The sequence below is a fragment of the Phaseolus vulgaris genome, chromosome 8, assembly GCF_000499845.2.
Source record: "Phaseolus vulgaris cultivar G19833 chromosome 8, P. vulgaris v2.0, whole genome shotgun sequence".
Classification (NCBI taxonomy): Eukaryota; Viridiplantae; Streptophyta; class Magnoliopsida; order Fabales; family Fabaceae; genus Phaseolus; species Phaseolus vulgaris.
Genome location: NC_023752.2, coordinates 8,483,173 through 8,505,547, shown reverse-complemented (window position 1 = coordinate 8,505,547; position 22,375 = coordinate 8,483,173). Strand labels below are relative to the sequence as shown.

At 34.4% G+C, this 22,375-nt stretch overlaps 3 protein-coding genes across 3 annotated transcripts; 2 read left to right on the top strand and 1 right to left on the bottom strand.

The window, feature by feature from the left end:
* Positions 1-3,739: 3,739 nt before the first annotated feature.
* Positions 3,740-4,660, bottom strand: LOC137824520 (uncharacterized). Its single transcript, XM_068630187.1, has one exon. The coding sequence runs from the start codon at positions 4,658-4,660 to the stop codon at positions 3,740-3,742; it is 921 nt and encodes a 306-aa protein (XP_068486288.1).
* A 3,549-nt stretch (positions 4,661-8,209) lies between these two features.
* LOC137825803 (cationic peroxidase 1-like) lies at positions 8,210-10,209 on the top strand. Its single transcript, XM_068631592.1, has 3 exons — positions 8,210-8,491; positions 9,587-9,778; positions 9,937-10,209. Exons 1-3 carry the CDS (start codon positions 8,285-8,287, stop codon positions 10,108-10,110), a joined length of 573 nt encoding a protein of 190 aa, XP_068487693.1. The 5' UTR covers positions 8,210-8,284; the 3' UTR covers positions 10,111-10,209.
* Positions 10,210-16,923: 6,714 nt separating this feature from the next.
* LOC137825802 (cationic peroxidase 1-like) lies at positions 16,924-19,033 on the top strand. Its single transcript, XM_068631591.1, has 4 exons — positions 16,924-17,304; positions 17,891-18,082; positions 18,226-18,391; positions 18,526-19,033. The coding sequence occupies exons 1-4, from the start codon at positions 17,077-17,079 to the stop codon at positions 18,906-18,908; spliced, it is 969 nt and encodes a 322-aa protein (XP_068487692.1). The 5' UTR covers positions 16,924-17,076; the 3' UTR covers positions 18,909-19,033.
* Positions 19,034-22,375: the final 3,342 nt, after the last annotated feature.

Below are 22,375 nucleotides of genomic sequence, written 5' to 3'. Positions count from 1 at the left end.
TTCTGCGTTAATCCAATTTTTTTTATCAACAATAAATAAATAAAATAAAATAATTCAAAATGTTCCAATTCTTTATAAAAAAAAAAAACTAAAATAAGTATCTTTGCTTCCAAACCAGCAAATGATCCAACACATCTTACATTACATTACCTAAAAAATTACATACCAAAATAAGATACTAAAATACAAAATCCAAATATAATGATTAGGTATTTAACGTTTATTTATGAGGAATTTGACTTTCCAAAATTTATTACTAGTTAAATAAGTTTCTCCTAATAGACACAAAAAAGGTTATAATTAAATACTTGAAGCAAGAAGCGTAGGTTAGAATAGATTTGCAATTGTTAATGTAGAAAGGTTGATACATTTCTAGAATATCTTATTTTAATTTAATTTATTTATTATTGATAAAAAAAAAATTGAAACAAGTGTTAAAAGAGAGAACCTTGCAAGCTATATTAATTTTTCTGTAAACTTGGTCATTGAAAGTTACTATTTATAACTTTTAGTCTACAATTTGTTAGAAATTCAATAAGTTAAAAATCCTACATTGCATTATAATAGTAAGATAAACAATATATAAATATAAGGATAAAAAAAATTCATAAATTTATTATCTTATTAAAGTTTTTTTTATTGAAGATGTGGTTTCTAGATATCTTATATTACTATATTAAAAAGAAACACATAATTTTATTTTGCTGATAAAAAAATTTCAAAGTTTTTTGGTGTCTTCTTACTAGTAAAAAAAATCTTTTACGTCCGATTTCTAGGATAAATTACGTTACATAAAAGTTTAACGTAGATGCGAAAGTATAATTTTATGTTCGACTTTTTACCTAACATAAGAAGTTTATTTTTGTGTCAAATTAATCCACGACAAATGTAAGTGAGTGTTTGAGAATATAATTTATATTTTTAATAATTTTGACTGATTTGAGTGTTGAAAATCTTTTACAAATTGATCTTTCCTTGTTTTTCTCGGTGTTCATATATCAGAAGATAAGCTTGGCTTCCCAATAACTTCACTCTTTCTACTTAACAAGAGAAATAATCCTTTTCGATAAGAACAATATTATATAATTTGAATTACTTTCTAGTTTAGTAGAGTAGAATAAATTTAGAGAAAAAAAATCTTTTCAACATTGTTAATAATTTTTCTCACACGTGTTTCATCAATTTGAAATGTTTTAATTGACAAATTTTTGTATAAAGGTAAACTAATGATTTTTTAAGGAGGGAAAATTTCTCTAACGCCATAAGTTACGTTCACTCTCCTAATAGTTTGGTCAATGGATCAATAATTGGTTATTACCATCACCATCTATAAGTGTTGAAAGAAAAATGCTAATTTTCTTTGAAATGAAACACTTAAATTTATTTCACAATCATAACAAATTCTTAAATTTGGAGATTTAACTTGACTGCTTCAACCCGCTTTAGAGATTATATAAAATCAACGCTAAAAAATGACATGATAAAAGGAAGATTTTTTATACAAGGATTTTTTATTATTATTTAAACTTATATTGATAGGTTGTATTTCACTGTGAAAGTTGTATTTCACATGAATAATCAGATACTCAACTCAGTTTGGTTTTATTAAAATTATTATATTTTTCATATAAATGTACATAGAAAGTGTATTAATGTATATTATATGTGGTAAATATAAGGTAATAGATTGGTATAATTGTAGATAAATAGATAGACATAACACATGGAGTAGCGAATTATATGGAGCATATCTCTCCAATGTATATGTTCCTGCTAGGGAGATGAGACCTAGAGAACTATTGAAGTCTACTTCTCCTTCCTTCGGTCGGGCAGGTGACTGGGTGATGAACTGGGATTCTTCTCGTCTTCCTGCTTATCCTTCGGCACTCGGGACTTGGTCGTCGGGTGAACACCGGATGGTGGGGGTACCTGCGAAGGCACTCCGACGCTCAAGTCAGTAAAGCGGGTGGTCAGCTCTTAGGTAAGTGGACAGTAATAAATGACATACCTTTCTCCTTGGAGTGTGTGCTATTTATATTATTCTAATGGGCCTACCTTGTTGGGCCCGTTTATCGAGGTGGATACCGCTTAGGATTGCATTACCTAATTCTTGATGATGGATTAGCTTTACTGATCTTGGTTTGAGCGTTAATTGTAATAGGGTTCGGCCATCGGCCAAGTTCCCATGGTGTGGGTCGGCCATCGGCCAAATCCTTGTGGTCTCGGTCGTCTTAGTTAAGTCTTTTAAGGTCTCGGCCTTTCGGCGCAAGTCTCCCAAGGTCTCGGCCTGTCGGCCAAGTCTTCTAAGGTCTCAGCCTCTCGGCCTCTCGGCTCAAGTCTCCCAAGGTCTCGGCCTCTCGGCCTCTCGGCCAAGTCTTCTAAGGTCTCGGCCTCTCGGCCAAGTCTCCTAAGGTCTCGGTCGGGTTCCCCTAGTCTCGGTCAGGTTGACTGGGCATCGGGCAGCCAGGTGGGTCCCGGCCTCGCCTCGTACCAGTGCACTTGCCCCCCAGGCTAGAGGGCAGATGGGTTAGATATGTCCGATGAGTCTTTAATGATGGGTGTCGGTCGATCGTCCTTGTTGAGCAAGGGATTGAAGGTCGTGGCCAGCAGGTTCAAGACGTCCTTGGCCGCCAATGATGATCTCTCGGCCAGTACTGCCCGGGAGGTCGCCCAGAGGGAGCGTGCCGAGAAGGATGCTGCCGAGGCGAGGCGACTTTTGGCCTTGGCGCAAGAGGAGGCTTCAAGGGCGGCCGCTGAAGCTGTCAAGGTAAAGAAGATGGCCGAGGAAAAACTCTCGTCCTCGACCGCTGAGTTGGCTGCCCTCCAGACTGCCAAAGAGAAGGTCGAGGCTGAGCTTGACCAGAATTACGACGAGTCGGAGGAGCTGCTTAAGCAGTGCTTCGACCGAGCAGTGCGCCAAGCCCTCGTCCTTTATGGGGGGCCGCCGGCCTCTGGTAACTTCAACATAGATTATGAGGTTTACCAGGGTCGGTTGGTACCAAGTTCTTAGGTGGCTGCGCTGGTCGGCCAAGAGACTAAGTCGGCCGGGACCGAGGCGGGGGAGGCCGAAGCTCAGGGTGGGGAGGCTGAGGCCGAAGAGGGTGAATGTGTTGAAATTCAAGATTAGGTTTACCTTTGGCCGGGTTGTGGCCTTTTCTTTGTTTTAGCACTCTCCGAGGCCGGGGCGTAGCCTTCTTGTTTTGCTTTTTGATGTAACGCCCATCTTCTAATATAGCGTTTAGTTTTCATTTTACAATGGGCTTTCATAAAATTTCTCAAGTTAAATAATCGGTCTTCCATTGATTCGGGCGACCGGCCATAAATTCCAGCAAGTAATATACGGGCGGTCGACCATTAACTACGAACGTTGAATTCGAGCAAGTAAGATATGGGCGATCGACCATTAATTGCGAACGTTGAATTTCAGCAAGTAAGATATGGGCGATCGGCCTTTAACTGCGAACGTAAAATTCGAGCAAGTAAAACGTGGGCGATCGGCCATTTAATTGTGATTTTTAATCGAACAAGTCAAAACGGACGGTCGGCCATTACTTGCGATGTTAATCGAGCAAGCGTTGTGGCGGTTGACCGGTCGGCCAATACTTGCGATGTCAATCAAGCAAGTTTGGTGGGTGGTCGGCCGGGACTTGCGATGTTTAATCGAACAAGCGGGCGTTCGGCCAATACTTGCGATGTCAATCGAGCAGGTTTGGTGGGTGGTCGGTCGGCACTTGCGATGTTAATCGAGCAAGCGAGTAGGTTGGCCGGCACTTGCGATGTTAATCGAGCAAGCGTTGTGGCGGTTGACCGGTCGGCCAGTACTTGTGATGTCAATCAAGCAAGTTTGGTGGGTGGTCGGCCGACACTTGCGATGTTTAATCGAGCAAGCGGGCAGTCGGTCGGCCGACACTTGCGATGTTAATCGAGCAAGCGGGCAGTAGGTCGGCCGGCAAGTGTACCGGGTGCATTGTTGCTTCATCGCCTTCTCTTGGCCGGCCTTACATGTGCCGTCCGTTAGGTATTGGATGACGGGTGTCGTCCAGTTGTCGGCCTCAGCCTTTTCCTCTTCTATAGCCAGACACTCGGCGTCGGCCTCCGTCACACTAGGGTGTCTCAGCCATATTTGTATGACTGACCTCTGATGACTCTTCTTCTTGGTGACCGAGAGCTTGGACAGGATGTCGGCCCTTTTGTTGTCCTCCCTCGGTATGTGTTGCAAGGGTGCTTTGCTGAAGCGGGCGATACTGTTTTTGGCAGCGTGGTAGTACCGCTGCAGCAAAGGCTCTTTAACCTCGAAATCTCCATTGACTTGGCCGACCATCACTTGGGAGTCGCTTTTGCATGTAACCTCGCGTGCTCCCATGTCGTAGGCTAGGTTCAGCCCAGCCAGCAAGGCCTCGTACTCGGCCTGGTTGTTGGTCGCCCGGAATCCGAATTGGAAGGCTTGTTCCAAGAAGAGGTCGTCCGGCCCCTCCAGGACGACTCCCGCTCCACAGGCTGTTTTATTTGAGGAGTCGTCCACATAGAGAGTCCACCCGCCCGAGAGGGTGGGTAGCGGTGTAAGCTCGGCCGAGAAGTTGGCCAAACATTGAGACTTGATGGCGCCCCTCGGTTCATAGCGTATGTCGAACTCGGAGAGTTCGACTGACCATCCTATCATCCTTCCTGCAAGGTCCGGTTTAGACAAAATTTTAAAAATAGGGTAGTTGGTTCTTACAGTTATGAAATGATTTTGGAAGTAGGGGCGCATCCGTCTTGCCGTGAGGACCAGTGCGAGAGCCACCTTTTCAATCATCTGGTATCGGGTCTCGGCCGAGTGAAGGGTTCGGCTTACGAAGTATACGGGTCGCTCCTCGCCCTCGGTTTCCTGTACCAGGGCAGCGCTGACTGCTTCTTCCGAGACTGCGAGATACACCAGGATTTGGTAGTCGGGCCTCGGCTTCTGGATGACGGCCGGGGATGTGAGGAACTCCTTGAACTGCTTGAAGATTTCCTCGCATTGGTCGTCCCAGGCGAATTTTTTGCCCTTCCGGAGCAGTTGGACAATCGGCCTCGTCCTCTCAGCCAGGCAGGGGACGAACCGGGAGAGGGCGGTCAGCCGTCCTAGGAGCTATTGTACCTCCTTTACGCTGTTTGGACTTCTCATGTTGAGTATGGCTTGACACTTGTCGGGGTTGGCTTCTATCCCTCGGTGGGTGAGCATGAAGCCTATGAACTTTCCTCCCTCCACCCCGAAGGTACATTTCTCGGGGTTGAGCTTCATGTTGACTCCCCTTAGAGCCTTGAAGACCTCGTCCAGATCCTTCAGGTGCTGCTCGAACGAGTAGTCCACATAGACTTCTACCGCCCGACCTATCAGACCCTTGAAAACTTTGTCCATGAGACGCTGGTAGGTCGCTCCTGCGTTCTTGAGGCCACATGGCATGACCTCGTAATAGTAGTTGGCGTCGGCCGTCATGAAGATCGTCTTCTCCTTTCCCTCGGGTGCATGCTTATCTGGTTATAGCCAGAGTAAGCGTCCAGGAAGCTCATAATTTTGTGGTCGGCCGCCCCATCCACCAGGCGGTCAATGTTCGGGAGGGGGTAGGTGTCCTTCGAACATGTGCTGTTGATGTTTCTGTAGTCGACGCACATCCTCCAGTTACCGTTGGACTTGGTGACCATGACGACGTTGGCCAGCCATGTCGTGTATCGGGCCTCCCTTATGAATCCGGCCGACAGGAGCTTGCCGGCTTCCTCCTTCGCCGCGAGTCGCTTTTTGTTGCCTAAGTCCCTCTTCTTTTGGGAGATCGGGCAGACTTCCTTGAATATTGACAACCGATGGGTGATGACATTTGGGCTCACCCCCGGCATGTCGGCCGGCGTCCATGCGAACATGTCGATATTCTTTTTTAGTGCGACATGCATGATCTCGGCCTCGGCCGCTGCCAAGGCTGTTCCTACAGCCGTGCTGTGTTCTTCGTCGAGGAGGGGGACTCTCCTTAGCTCTTCCCTCGCCTCCAGCCTGTCCTCAGTCGCTCGGGGATCGAGGTCCACCAACGCCACGGTTGGCTTGATTTCCCTCGGTCGGTCCTTCCTGGGGGAGCGGTCTTTTCAGGCGGACTTCCTTACTCTGAGGGGAGAAGTGCCGGCCCTTAAAGGTTCCACCCGGAGGCTCTCGGCGTAGCACTCTCGTGCTTCTTTCTGGTCTACGTGGACCGTGAGAATGTCCCCTGTCCTTGAAGGGAACTTGAATGCGAGGTGAGGGGTTGATACTATGGCCATCAGCCGGTTGATGGATGGTCGGCCGAGGAGGATGTTGTAGGAGGTGTTGGCGTCAATGACCAGGTATCGGATTTTAATGGTCCTGGTGCTCTTTCCTTCTCCGAAGGTGGTGTACAACTCGATATAACCCTTGGTACCCACCCTCTCGCCCGAGAATCCTACCACGTGGTCGTCGTATGGCATCATCTCGGCCTCGGCCAACCTCATAGCCTTGAAAGTTTTCCAGTAGAGGATGTCTACCGAACTTCCTTGGTCCACAAGTGTCTTCCGTATAGTGAATCGGTCTATGTCGACCGCTATTACCATCGGGTCGTCCTGCTAGCGGTAGTCTACGCCCTTGAAGTCTTCGTCCGTGAAGGTGATGGGTGGCATCTTCGGCCAGAATGTCACTGCGTTGACTTGGTGTACCGCCCGGAGGTGTTTCTTCCGAGCGTTGTTTGTGCTTCCTCCCCCGGCGAAGCCGTCGGCTATAGTGTTGATAACCTCTCGATTACCTCTCTTATCGGCCTCCGTGGGGGGATCGTCTCTTCTAGGGGGGTCGGCCCTAGCGGGTTGTCGGTCGCCTCGGTTATCTCGGTCATTTCGGCCGCGTTGAGGAGACCTCGTCCGCCTTGGTGGATCCGCCCTGCCGGGTGGATCTCGGCTATTCCTGACGAAACGGCGGGGATGCCCAGCCTGGATAAGTTCCTCGATCTTATCCTTAAGGGCCTGACACTCGTTGGTTGAGTGTCCGGTGTTTTGGTGGTACCGACACTGCTTACTCCGGTCGGCGTTATTTGGGCTGGCCACCTTCCTTGGGGTTGAGGGCTTCGTCCAGAATCCTCCCCCGCTCGGTCGTCAGGGGTGTATACCTTGAGAATCGGATCGGTCGTTTCTTTGACCCGGCCGCCCCTGGCGATCCTTCTCTTCCTTATTTTTCTCCCGACCGGCCTCGGCACGGGCCTGGTTACGGAATTCTCTTAGCTCTTCCAGCTGTATGTACTTAGCAGCTCTCTTTCTCAACTCGTCCAGGCTGTCGGCCGGCTGCATGCACAGGTTGTTGGCAAAGGGCCCCGGATGCAGGGCCGTCAGCATGTGGTGCATGGCGACGTCCGGACTCAGATTCCGGATGCTCATCGCCACTTTACTGAACCTATCCACGAAGGTTCTCAGCGACTCTCCCTTCTCCTAGCGGATGCCTACCAGAGCGATGGAGGTCAGATGGTGCGGCCGGCTGGTCGCGAACTGTGTTTCGAACTTTGCGACGAGCGTGGCAAAGCTGTCGATGGAGTTGGGTGAGAGCTTGGTGAACCAACTAAGGGCTGCACCCTTCAAGGATGTGGGGAATACTCGGCACAAGACGGCGTCGTCCGAGGTGTAGAGACTCATATGGGTGGTGTAGGCGTCCATATGCTCGTCCGGGTCGGTCGACCCGTCGTATCGGTCTAGGTTGAAACCCTTCCACTTCTCAGGAAGTGGGACTTCGATGATGTTGTTTGTAAAGGGATGTCGGCGGTTTGGGTCGGCCGTTAGGGTGTGAAGTGTTTTTTAGCAATTTTCAAACCTATCCTAATGAGTATTTGTTGAGTTTATCAGGCCACTCACTATCGAGTCGTTATCGGATCACTCATCATATGTTATCCCACACACGAGTTGTCATTCTCGACGTGAGGGGTGTGTTGGAAATCATACATCGACTAGAAATGAGGACAATCATTGCATATAAGTGGTTGCAAACCTCATCTTATATACTCGTTTTATGAAGTTGATTTATGTTTAAAGTCCACATTGATAAAAAAAAAAATAAACTCAATTATTAACTCGGATAACACCTACCACACTAATATATCTCTATTATATAATGGATCACACTTGCTTAATAAAGCCACTATGGCTGCATATGTTGACTTTTGAGAAAACTACAAATGAAACTAACAGAAATCTCATATAAATACGTGAACAATTTCTTGCCCTTCACCACATGCAGAAGCACTAGTTATAAACCCTATCTTTCTTATACGATTTCAAAACTCCAATCGCCATGACCCTTTCAAATATCATAGTTCGTTTCTTCTTACTCTTTTCCCTTATAGGGATAGTCTCAGCCCAGTTATCCTCTACCTTTTATGCCAAAACGTGCCCTAATGCTCTCTCAACCATTAAATCAGAAATAGTCTCTGCTGTTAACAAAGAGCCTCGCATGGGGGCTTCCTTGCTCCGTCTTCATTTCCATGATTGCTTTGTTCAAGCAAGTCAACTTTTACTCTTTTCTTTTTTCTTTCTGTTTTTTTTTTCTCTCTCTTTTGAAGGCTTAACCTAGTATATATTTTATCTATTGAATATAAATATACATGCACGTGTTCACACACACAAAAACTAATCATTGGTTACCGAAAACAAAATTTATCACAAGTATACGCAAATTTTCTCTTTTCTTGGCATATATATTATCATAGAGTCATGCTAAAAGTTCACATAGCACATGTTTATAATACAAGAGATATATTAAGAGTTGTTTATATGAAGAGTTACTAATACGGATATTCTTTAAAATTGAAGGTAATTGTTTATGTAAAAAAATATTTTTAATTTCAAAGTTTTGTGATATTTATTTTAAATTACTGTTTTTATTGATTAGAAATTTATGTAGTAAATTCACTCTAATTAAACTTGAGTTTGGTTTCATCTGTACTGCGCAGTATTTAGTATGATAAAATATTTATTTGCTTATATACAGTAAATAATCCAACACTTTATCAGGAAATTTGACTAATTGTATTGTATCTTATTTGGACAAAAGTAAAATTTAAGTAAAGTTGGTAGTATAGTAAGACATATAATTTATTTAATCATTGGTCAATGGTGGCAAATAGTGTTCGGTTTTACTCGAACAGGATTGCATGTCTTCTCATTAACATAAGATTTGACTGTTTTTTTTTTTAAAAAAAAAAACTTTGTAAGGTTAGAATTATTAGTATACTTGTTCAATCAAAATTGACATTTTATTTATGTAGTAGTTGGTTTCTCAGAAACTAATTAATAGTGATTACCAAGATAAAATGTCATTTCTTTTATTGTAGAAATCTACTATACTTTTTGTTTACTATTGTGTGAAGTGATCAACCAATTAGAATAAGAAATTTCCTATAAGCTGACTATGCATTTGTTTCCAAGTTGGCAACAAAGTGATGTTGAGACCAATTCCAAATCATTCAGCATTAACAAATCGTTCAATCTTACTAACGTTCATTGGTAAAGTAAAAATGAGAAATAATAATTAAATGGATTTGTAAAATATATAATTCTCATTCTGTTCATACCTAATATGCTTGTTATTTTCCAGGGATGTGATGCATCGGTGTTATTGGATGATACATCAAGTTTCACAGGAGAGAAATCAGCGGGTCCCAACGCTAATTCCATAAGAGGCTTTGATGTAATAGACACCATAAAGTCTAAAGTGGAGAGCTCATGCCCTGGTGTTGTTTCTTGTGCTGATATACTTACTGTAGCAGCTAGAGACTCAGTCGTTGCAGTAAGTGTGTGTGTGTATATATATGTATATATATATATATATATATATATATTTGATGCTAAATTAAGATGTTATAATTATTAATTCATGGAGTAATGAAAAACATGTATATATGTTAGGCACTAATTGTGAACAAATTAATTTAATGTAATTTTCAGCTTGGTGGAGCTGGTTGGAGTGTGCCATTGGGTAGAAGAGACTCAACCACTGCAAGTTTCAGTTCTGCTAATTCAGACTTACCTGGCCCCTCTTCAAGTTTAAGTTCCCTCATCTCTTCTTTCTCCAACAAAGGTTTTACAGCTAAAGAAATGGTGGCTCTTTCAGGTAGCTAGTTATAAGTAAAATTGTTTATGACACATTTTTTTGGGACTTGAGAGTAGAGGTTATTCTTTGATGTAGTATATATTTCACAAAGGTTTTGTACATGATAAAAAAAATGTAGTGAAACTGTGTGTAATAAGGGTCTGTTATAATTTGATTTTCTTCTTACTTTTTTTCTTATTTTTTTAATAGGATACTTTCACACTATTCAATAATTAATTTCTCATTCAAAAACTATTATTTGTTTAATTTTTTTAGTATAAAATAGATATTCTAAAATTCAAAAACAGAGACGGGTAAGAGCTGTTTTCTTATTTTCTTTACTTTTTAAGTATTCAGAAGATAAGCTTTAGAAAATATACTCACAGAACAATCACTTTCAACTATACCTATAATAAAACACTTTCACATATACTTAAAGGACAAAACAATTATAACTTTTTAGTGTCTTCTTAGCTAACTAGTTAGATTTTTTACCACTATAACAAAGAGAAATGGTATCTATGGATCTCTCTAATTAAGATCCTTGGATGACTTGTATTTTGTAGAAGAGCATTCATTAAGTAACATTGAAATGGTGCTAGACTCTAAAATTTCACCCCATCCATTTATCATTGAATCATGGTTTTTTCATCATGCATGTTAAGAAACTCTATCTAATTCAATTGTATGCCTTTTTCAAATAGATTTTCATGATAATACAACTATATTTTTTCTTCATGATCTTTTCCATCATCTCATTTGCTACTAAAATTCCATCATTTTGTCATCTGCCCTTCAAAAATGCACTTTGTGTCTTATCAATAAGTTTTGGCAGGACATTCTTTAACCTTCTCATTACATCATTTATTACTTTTTGACAACAATAAAAAAGTGTTGCCTAAAGTTTAACCACTATTTTACTTTTGCATTTTCTTTAACACTAAAAAAAAGAATTGCATTTTATCCATAAGTAATAAAAGGAATTAAATACAAGTCTTATGAGGAAACATAAAACATATAGTTTACATTATTATTAATCATAATAATAATAATAACATTAATTATCAGTATTTAATTTTAAAGCTTTTAACTTAAAAATATAGTTTTAGGCCACACTTATAGAAACATTTTTATTATTTTAGACTGCACTTTTTAAGTATGATTTATTTATTTATTTAAAGTCACGCTATGAAAATGTGGCTTAAATATCCATATCTAAAAATTTATGGTCTATAATAATTTATAAGTTATTTTATATTTACAGAAGTGTTGTCTTTTTTTACCAATTTTAGATCATATTTATGTGTTTATAAATAACTTCAGTGAAACAATAAATATTGTAGTGTCTAGATAAGACTTTTGCCACTACATACTTGCCACTAATTAATAAAATAAGTCTATATTCATTTAAGTTCATAGGATTATCCAATTTCGGAATCAAAGTTGAAAAGGATGCATTACCCCCATTTCATCTTCGGAAATCACTCATTACCTTCATATCCTTCTGCAATACCTCCCTTTTTTTATATGTACATGACAACATTTAATAAAGAACAATAAATCATAAGATAAACATTTTTTTTATATTAAAGATGACTATTCTCTCAACAAATTATAACACAAAATATTATTAAAATGAGATCTTATAAGATTATTACATTGAAGCAAAATCATTACGTCTTTAAAATGATATAATAATATCTAAATACTAATAAAATGACGTATGACTTGTTTTAAAATGTCTATATGATATCAAATTTGAGTTTATAAAATTATAGTAAATATTTAAAGAAAAAATTGTGATCTATAATGATTTTATAATACGGCAATAAAATTGACTTATGCTAAAGATATTTATAGGTTTAGATTAAAAAGAAATGGCTAACAAAAAGACACACTTGCCAAACAGGAAGAGTATTGACAAATGGATTTGGATGGAACGTGAAAGGACCTTAATAAGTGATACACGCAAATAGTACATCTCTTACTTGGCTTCCTTCAATTGACTTTCTTACAAATAAGGAAAATGATTGTTTAACGTTTTTTTAAAGTTGAATATAATTGTTGATTTGATGGATTTTAAAATAAATATATATAATAAAAAATAAATTTAAAATTAAATCATATAAAAAATATATATTAAAATAATAATCACTACAAAATGAAATAGAAACTCATTTTAGATATCAAAATAGTTAGTTTTTAAGTGATTAAAACTAAATAAATTTTTGGTTTCTAAATTAGTTTCTTGTTAAATGGTTTCTAAATTGGTATCTAATTAGCAACCAAGTTTTTTTTACCAAATTTAGAAACTAAATAATTGGTAGTAAAAACATTGATAGTTAATTAAATATTAATTTAAAAATTATTTAATAATAATATAAATTAATTTAGAAACTAAAATTTTATTTAGTTTTTAAAATAGTCTTAATTTAGTTATTATTATAAATAATTATTTTAATATAAAAATTGATTTTTATTTAATAATTTTATAAAAATTGATTTTTATTTAATAATTTTGTTGTAGTTGTAGTGAATATATTATTATATAAAAAATATGAATTGTAATTACCTTCAAATAATCCATCACGCGCTATGCATGGCATGTACTGTCATCAGCTTCATTTGTGGAAAAAAAAGGTGAGATGCACACTTTATTAAAGAAAAGAAGAAAAGCCTAATAAAGCAAATGCATAACTTTGACTTCTCTTAATACTAAAGCTCACAAAATAGGTTTCATGGAATAAACTATCTTCATAATTCCTTAAACAGACTAAGGCAAGTTAAAAATATAATGCTTTAAATTAAAGTTAACTAATTTTGGTTTGATTATTTGATATTTAGACTGAACTTACATGTAAGCTTATGGTTCTTTTATTTTTAAAATATTAATTATAATTTTAAAAAATAATATTATTTTATGAGATCATATAATTATCAAAATTTATATATCTAAATATGAAAATTACTTTTTTATGGGGCTTAATTTTTTTTTAAAACATACATATTTTTGTTTTTAATTTTAGAAGTTTTTAATTTTCTTTTGAGTTGAGTTAAAATAATCATTGATCATATGTATAATCACAGTAAACCCATTATTTTTACTTATTTAAATTATAGGTTGAGTTCAATAGTTTATTTTATTTAGGAGTGATGTGAGTGAGTCATCTTGGTTTGCCTTACATTTGGTTCACTAAATACTAAATAGCTTGAAAGAAACACTTGGGGGTTAATATGTTTGGATTGTTCACATATTAGAGGTTACGAATCTTCAGGTCAACTTGCATATAAATGAAAAAAACTAGAAAAAAAATCTAAAAGTCTCTTATAATTTTTTATTTTCAAAATTGTGTGTCTTAATGGTTCTATTTGTAAGAAATTTTATGATTTTTAGAAAGTATTTAATATTTTTTTACCCTTGTTAGTAGTTGTGTATTTAGAGTTTATTGTCTAAATTATCCAAACAAGTTAACGATAATTAATAAGAATAAAAACCGTATATTTAGAATACATTTTTTAAAATTTAATAAAACTAACTAATTAATAAGAATAAAAACCGTATATTTGTTATTTTTATATGTCTTAATCAAGTCTTTAGTCATGATAAATTTGAATTTTTTAATTGAGTTCATATGAAAAAAATTATTCTATTAAATATTTAAGGTTTTTATATTTTTTTAGTTGAGTTGTTATCATGAATTTTGAGTTTTTAATATGACTGTTATTATGGATAGTTATCTTCACATAAAAAAAATTAAAAGAATTAATTAAATTTTAAGTCTAGTATAAATTTAAGTATTTTTAATTGAGTCTCTATATATTAAAAAAAATATTATATTGTCTAAAATATTTTTATTTTTTAGTTAAGTATTTGCTGTCATTTGGGATGATGTAACTATTTGATTTTATCGTCTCAAACAAAAACACAACAAATTTGAACAATAAGAAAAAATAAAGTTTTAAAATTCTAATTATCTTTAAAAAAATTGACATCGTTTCATTTGTACTAACAACAAATAAACCACACATGTTGACATTTGATCAAGATAAGAGTTATACAACTTAATTTTCTTATTTTTCAGGTTCATAATATTCTACTTAAAATTACAAAATTAAATTAGTGACATCATTTTATTTGACGATAAAGACAAAATTAAAAAAAAAAAGTGTTAAATACTCTGTAAGACAAATTCTTTTAATATAAACTCAATTGAAAATATTCAATTTTATAATAAGTTTAAAACTTAATTAACTATTTTTTTTCACGTAAAAACACGTGAATAATAACAATGTAAATTAACTATCAAGTTATTCTAATTGATAACAAAATACTCAATTGAAAGAATTCGGTAGCACAATACTATTATAAAAAAAATAATACAAATGATATACACCATGCACGTTATTCATTTGGTATAGTTTCAGAAGTTTGAAAGAAACCAAAATAAAAAAAAAAGAAAAATGTATTCAAATATTTCGCTCAGATAGTAGTTCTTGGAAAATTAGTCGAAGAATTGGTAGCGAAAATTCGGTGGCAAAAATTGGAAGCATTTTAGAAGTCAACGAACTATTGGGAAAAAGACTTTTTCCACCTGACATGCAAAAAACTAATAATTAACTATTGATGGAATAATATGCATTGGGTCCAATTGATTTCGTTGTATCCTACACAGGACATTTCTGTATATTTGAAATTAATATTTTGAATATTTTTTAAAATAAAAAGTATCTGCATGTTAAATTAATTTGTATATAATTTAATTTTTAAAATCTCTTTTATATATTAACTTGAGCAAAAATAATTTTTAGTTTTATTTATAGAGTTAACAAGAATCTTATAGAAGCATTTCTATATAAAACTTGTTAGCGTTTGGATTCCGGAGAGGATTTGCAGGGAGGGGATGGAGTGAACTTTGAGGATTAGAGAAGATGTGATATTTGAGATTGCTTAAATTGAGCGATGATAAAATGAATTTGAGATGATGATTTATTGAAATTTGTGAGTGATGTGATAATTGAAAGAGGATTTAAAAATTATTTTAAAGATGTAAAATATATGTTTACAAATTTATCCTTATTATTAAAAAATATTTGAATAATGAATTAATATATATATATATATATATTTAGGTTTGAATTAATTAATTTTTTCTAATATATAATATCCATAATTACTTGAATTTTTCAATAAATTTTTTAAAATATAATAGAAAATATTTTTGCGCTAAATTGAAATAAATTTACTAAATATATTAAAAATTATAAAAATCATATTTATTATTATTTTTTATTTATTTTATATAACTATATATATATATGTTGTTGATATTAGAATTCTATTTTATTATTTATAATTATTTGTTGTTATTAATATTATAATTCAATATATTTGAAATTGTTAAATAAATTTATATAATATTTAATTTTGTATATTACATATCTATACTTATATATAAAGAGAATTTTCCTCTTTAACGACTCTCAATTCTTTTTTCTATTTTATCCTTATATTAATATTTAATTTTATTATTATATTATGGGTTTTGTGTCATTTCCTATTTTTTTTCTAAAACATATTAAAACAGTGATCAAAAGCAGTTTTGGATGTACTGATCAGAACAATTCTTTTTAATTTATTTTTTTGAAATATATCTACATTTATTTAATTTTCACGGAAGGTTGCTACTTTTCAAATTGAATCTCTCTTCTCCCTCAAATGTCTTGAAACCCAATAACATGACTCACATGCTCTCTGTGTCTCTCATACATACGAATACACATAATTCTATATTTTATTTCAATAAATATAAATATACATATAATAATAGTAAAAAAAATGCAGATGCACAGGCGCAAGAGCATCTAATTATAATAAAATACATACATAAGGATATTTGGATAGAATGCAATAATCATACATAGAATCAACACAAATCTCTTCATTTGTGTGAAGATTGAAAAAGAATTTCCACCATCTCCCCCATCTACTCCCCCACTCTCAAAACTCCTGAAACAAACAGAAGAACTATTCCCTCCTTTCTCCTCTTATCTGAAAACAAAAATACAACAATAACAAGAGAGTCGAGGAGAATAAATTAGATAATATACTTAAAATTATAATCACAACTATCAAATATATAAAAAATATATAAAAGAAACATCAAATTAAAATGTTAAAGTTTTAGGATTTTTTAACATAATTTTATTAGAAAACATAAAATAAATATATAAAATTTAATTAAGTAGAAAATCATTAAAAAATTTAAAATATTCGTAATGAAATCAAAGTCAAATTTGAAAAATCATAATCAATCAACATGTATTTAAGTTTACGAAGAAGATGTATAACTAATTTAAGGTTTCAAGAGAAGAAAAATTCAAAAATTATTTCTAATTTTTTAATTTTAGAATAATGGAGTAATGGATATTGTCAAAAAAAAGAAGAAGTAGAAATTCTTATTCTTAATAATTTAACGTCCAATACCAAAATTTAAATATATCTAACATTTTATCAAGCCAAGAATAAATAAAATTAAAGAAATATTTTATATACTATTCAACCCTTATACATCTACTTTGTTCCTAAAATAGATTAAGCATTAATTCATTAGAGCACCCAATTGAAACCATATTACTTTTAGAATTTTTCTTTCATTTCTAAATCTCCTTAACCCATTCTCATCATGTATCTAAATTTTTAAAGTCAGATAATATTAAAAGTTTTATTATGTTTTGAATATATTATATATCTATTTCTTTCTATTGAAAACTAATAAAATTACTAGTAGTATGGAGAAAATTTCTCTTATATATATATATGAATGATTCCAGATTGGCTACATGCGCATGCATATATTGACTAATAAAGAAAAGTACAAAATAGAGCTCTTATATAAATATGTGATGCATGTAAAGACCTAATCACAAACACTAAACGAAAACCTCTCTCTTTCTATTGTATACTTGTGATTTCTACTTAGAGTTCCATTACCATCATGGGCACTACTCTTTTCTCCATCAACAAACCAATCTTCAAAATTCCCTTCTTCTTATTCCTATGCTTCATTGGGATAGTTTCATCTCAATTGTCCACTGATTTTTATTCAACAACATGTTCTAATGCACTTTCAACCATTAAGACTGCAGTGGATTCTGCAGTGAGCAATGAAGCTCGCATGGGGGCATCCCTCCTACGTCTCCATTTCCATGATTGCTTTGTTCAAGCAAGTCAACTTATCCCTCATCAATTTTTTTTCATTTTATGTTTTTATAATTCAAAGTTTCGTGTTTCTCATTCATGGAAAAAACTCTTAGATTACATAATAGTGCTACTTTACTTTTATAAAGAAAAAAGTTTTTACCCTACTAATTTGATTGTGTTAGTTGAAAATTTATGAAAAATTTAGTAGGTAGTTTTTCTTTTTCCAAAAGGTTGGTAGATAATCATATGAAGTCAACATATATAGAATATTTTCTCTTAATAAACACATCTATAATTGGATCTACTATATATATAATATTAATTATTACATTTGTCATCAAAGTATTGTAACTATATAAACATTATAAGTTTTATATAATGATAATATATTCACAGTGTATCTCTTTTTCTTCTGAGTTTGATTGCAATATAGTATCTCTTTTTCTATAAATCTATAATAATGTCTACGTTAACAGTTTAACATCAATTCGAAACAATAACTCCACAATATCTAATTTTAATGACTGTATTAACATCTAATTATCCATTAGCATTTGTTTAAAGAGGGCAGCAAAGTGATGTTATACTGCATAATTTGATTTGTTCAGGGATGTGATGGATCAGTGCTATTAAATGATACATCAAGTTTCACAGGTGAACAAACGGCATTTCCAAACGTGAATTCCTTGAGAGGTTTTGGTGTAATAGACAACATTAAGTCTCAGTTGGAAAGCTTGTGCCCTGGTGTTGTTTCTTGTGCTGATATTCTCGCTGTAGCAGCAAGAGACTCAGTGGTTGCTGTGAGTAGTATATATATATCTTAACCCCAGATAATAAAATTACAACTTCAATTACCATGTTTTTTTTAAGTTTATAATTTCAATAACTTTTAATTAATAAAGTTAATTAACTAGGCACTGATATTGAAATATATGTCTCTTAGCTTGGTGGACAAAGTTGGACAGTGCAATTGGGCAGAAGGGATTCAACAACAGCAAGTTTCAATTCTGCAAACTCAGACTTACCCGGTCCTACTTTCAGTCTACAACAACTTGTTGATGCTTTCTCAAAAAAAGATTTCACCACAGAAGAAATGGTTGCCCTCTCAGGTATATATAAACTAATTATCAAACACCATGATAAATATAAATCACGTTTACACCTTTAAAAAGATGTCATTATATATTTATAATTACTTTTACCATGCACTTCATGTTCTTCCATGTTCTAATAAAAATTTCAGGAGGTCACACAATCGGGCAAGCTGCTTGTTCAAGTTTCAGAACAAGGATTTACAACGACACCAACATAGATTCCTCTTTTGCAACATCGTTGCAAGCAAATTGTCCTAGCGTAGGTGGTGACAGAAATTTGGCCCCTCTTGACACCTCTCCAACAACCTTTGACAATGCTTATTTCCAGGATTTGCAGAGCCAAAAGGGTCTCTTACACTCAGATCAAGAGCTCTTCAACGGAGGATCCACTGATTCTCAAGTAAATGGCTATGTGAGCAATCCTTCTAGTTTTCAAACTGATTTCGCCAATGCAATGGTGAAAATGAGCAACCTTGGTCCACTCACTGGGTCCAGTGGCGAAATCAGGACCAACTGCTGGAAGACCAACTAAGATATTTCATAGTCACTATTTTTAATGTTCTACAGCATATAGCAGTTAAGGGACAGTGCCAATATGTTTCCTCTATTGTAATATCAATTTTATAATATGGATCATTAATGCTTAGTTTTGTTTAATTTTCACTGGGTTATCTCTATGATACTGTTTGCTTTCAACAAAGTAATAATTTAATAACTACCTGAGAAAAAGATTGCCAATATCTTATTATAAAATTGGATTTTTCTTCCCTTGTTTTACTTTTACTGTAGTTACTTTAGATTCGAAAAAGTTTCACTTTCGTCTTTTAAGTGTTTATAAAATCAAATTAGTCATGCTATCAATTTTGTGCAATAACAATGTTAATTTTGACTTATAACAAATTAACAAAATTAATATAATAAACCAATAGAAAGACTAACTTCATCTGTCACAAACATGGAATGGATAAAAACAAAACTTTTAAACTTAAAAGTAATTAAAATAAAGTAACCGATCAAAAAAATTAATATTTAGTCCGACTTGTGTTAAACTTAAAAGTAATAGAAATATTATCCTTAATTGTGAGTATATTAATATGTCCGACCTTAGCTCAGTTGGTAGAGTGGAGGACTGTAGTTGGTAATCCCCCAAATAGTCATCCTTAGGTCGCTGGTTTGAATCTGGCAGGTCAGTTTTCTTTTGCAATTGTTTATTTTTGCCTATATTTTATAATATTTGAAGTATGTTTTATAATATTTTAATTTTCAAATTATTTATAAAGAAGTTGTCTTCTTCTGATTACGAATCTCTTCACTCCATTTTTTTCCATGGAAGTTGCCTCACTCCTCTATTGTTTTTTCTTCTTCAACTTCCATCAAAATCAAAAAAGTGTTGCACGATTTATAACAAAATAATAAAAATAAAAACCTGAAATCCTGTAACTCCATACAACTTAAAATAAAATAAAATTAGGTGTTTAGGCACGATTTAAAAAGAAAAATCATAATTACAGTCAATTTTAAAAGTACAACTTCTTAACGAGTAATTTAAAAAAAATAAAAACAAACAAATTCATACTATAGGGTTAAGTTAGTGTAGAATTTCTATTAGAATTATTTAAAGTAAATCCTAACAAATTCTTTAATCTTACATTAAAGATATAATCCTTAGGGTGTGTGGCTTCAAATATTTTATTCAGGGGTGTTGGGATTAGAGCAGGATCTGAAGTGTTATTTCCACCTAGATGTTCTCCGCTAATTTAATCTTATTTTTTATTTCATCTTTAATTAAAACACACCAAATATAAACAGTCTCGTGCATGCATGATTTTATTATACATATGCATGATGATTTTCTTTGTCGGGGTAGATGGCTACCCAGAAAACAAATCCAAACGTAAATTAATGCTGTCCCAAATAATTATATCCACATTCTAAACCATGGATAATGTCGTCATCATCTTCTCTTTGCAATGCGTGAAAATCTCACCCAGAAAAGGAGGGAACGTATAAACACAGATTAAGAAAAATAATTTAATTAAAACACATTTTTTTTAATATAGTCATAAAAAACTATAATTCTTTTAACATTTTTAGTGTGATTTTAAATTAATTAAGAACGTAAAAAATCGCGTGTTGACAAATATCAAAGATTAAGTTAAGATGAAAAAAAGTCTTATGGCCACTTGGAAAGAAATTAAACTAAATATAGTAAAGAAAAAGTAATCATACCAGTTCTCAGATCCTGGTTTTCAGGTAATTGTTCAAAACACTTAAATTCAATTCTCTGTCTTTTGATTCTGCTTGGAATTGTGCCATCACGCACACTGGTATCTACAAATTAATTAAAAAAAATATTTTAGAAATATTTTAAACCTTATATAAAAAAAATATATAAATTATAAATTCATATGCATGAAAAACACTAACATCCTTGCAAACATCAAATAGGATTTGTGTAAAAAACACACTACACGATTCCCTAATAATTAAAAGAGGGATCAATGAATTGTCCTAGAAAAACTTTAAAACACAAAGGACCCATACATTATTACTACATGGAAGAACAACACATCCAAAATCTTCTTAATAGAGATAAAGTTGATCACTCCTTTCTCCTCTTTAAGATGATCCTTCTGGTTGTTGGGTGATGCGTCTTTTATTATCGAGTTTGACACTTGGTTATGGTAATTTAGCCTGATGGCAAAAACCTCTTGTATATCTTTGTTTGAGGGTGTAACCTTTTTGGTGGGTTGATGTAACTGTGTTTGTTGGGTTTTTATATTTTGTACTGGGATTGTGTATTGTTGGATCATTAGTTGGTAGGGTACTAGATTACTTGTATTTGGGGTTTTGTATAAGGGTTGGGACACCCCTGAAGTGTCTCTTTTTTATTTTATTTATTCTTTGCTGATAAAAAAAGAAGATGATCCTTCTGGACTACACAACTAGGCACATAAAATTGCTTTATAAAACAAATTTTTCTTGATCATTATGGTGATTTCAAAGTCCAAACTTTACTACTCTTCTGCAAAACCTACAACAACAAAATATCTTTCCCATATAAACTTTTTTTATCAGCAAAGAATGAATAAAATAAAATGAGACACTTTAGGGGTGTCCCAACCCTTATACAAAACATCCAAAACAAGTTTTCTACCACCCTACCAACACAGGATCCAACAAACATTACACTACAAACCAACAATAATAAACCAGTTCTAGGTATAGGAACCCAACAAATACAGTTACATCATCCCACCAAGAGATCACACTCTCAATGTAGGACATGCAACCAACTACTGAACAGGATATTTGCCAGCAGGCAGAGGTGCCAAAACTCAACAAACCGATCCTACAAGGAGGATAAGTACGACACAAACCACCAAATATATCACACCCTTAGTACAAGACACAACACCCAACAACAACACAGTGTCTTTGCAGCAGGCTGAAGAACACCAACAAACCCATACATAGACTAGAGATAACCTTCCCAGATAAACTAGCACATAAACGATTATATGAGCATAGAAAATCCATAAAAACTAAACTACATTTCACTTTATCAGAAAGATTTTAGACATATGATTGGGTTAAGTATCCAATCTGAAAAATAGAAGGTCAAAGCTATTTACTCTTCAACCATAACCAAGTTTTTAGTTAATCCATTTATAATATTTTCTCTATACATCAACTACCCCTTGTCTAAAGACTACTCCATTCCTAAAAATCCATATATGCTTTGTATTCCATATGACCTTCCAAGACAAATTCTGCCTATGGTTTAAATGTGGAATACATAACTGTTCAAAGTGGCTATACAAATTATTATGTTAAGCTTACTTAAATCCAATCTTTTCGAGACAAGCAATAGTCACTGCCACTTCACGTTTAGGAACAAATGATTTATGGATTCCTCATATTTTGAACATAACAAACACAAATGACTTTGTAAAACAACCCCCTTCCAATTAAATTAACCCTGGTAGGGATTCTGCC

Excerpts from the sequence above, each read along its gene's own strand:
- LOC137824520 (XM_068630187.1), bottom strand. The coding sequence starts at position 4,660 with ATGATAGGATGGTCAGTCGAACTCTCCGAGTTCGACATACGCTATGAA.
- LOC137825803 (XM_068631592.1), top strand. The coding sequence starts at position 8,285 with ATGACCCTTTCAAATATCATAGTTCGTTTCTTCTTACTCTTTTCCCTT. Across the intron at positions 8,492-9,586 it reads TCCATGATTGCTTTGTTCAA|GGATGTGATGCATCGGTGTT; the intron begins GCAAGTCAACTT and ends GTTATTTTCCAG. Across the intron at positions 9,779-9,936 it reads CTAGAGACTCAGTCGTTGCA|CTTGGTGGAGCTGGTTGGAG; the intron begins GTAAGTGTGTGT and ends TGTAATTTTCAG.
- LOC137825802 (XM_068631591.1), top strand. The coding sequence starts at position 17,077 with ATGGGCACTACTCTTTTCTCCATCAACAAACCAATCTTCAAAATTCCC. Across the intron at positions 17,305-17,890 it reads TCCATGATTGCTTTGTTCAA|GGATGTGATGGATCAGTGCT; the intron begins GCAAGTCAACTT and ends TGATTTGTTCAG. Across the intron at positions 18,392-18,525 it reads AGAAATGGTTGCCCTCTCAG|GAGGTCACACAATCGGGCAA; the intron begins GTATATATAAAC and ends TAAAAATTTCAG.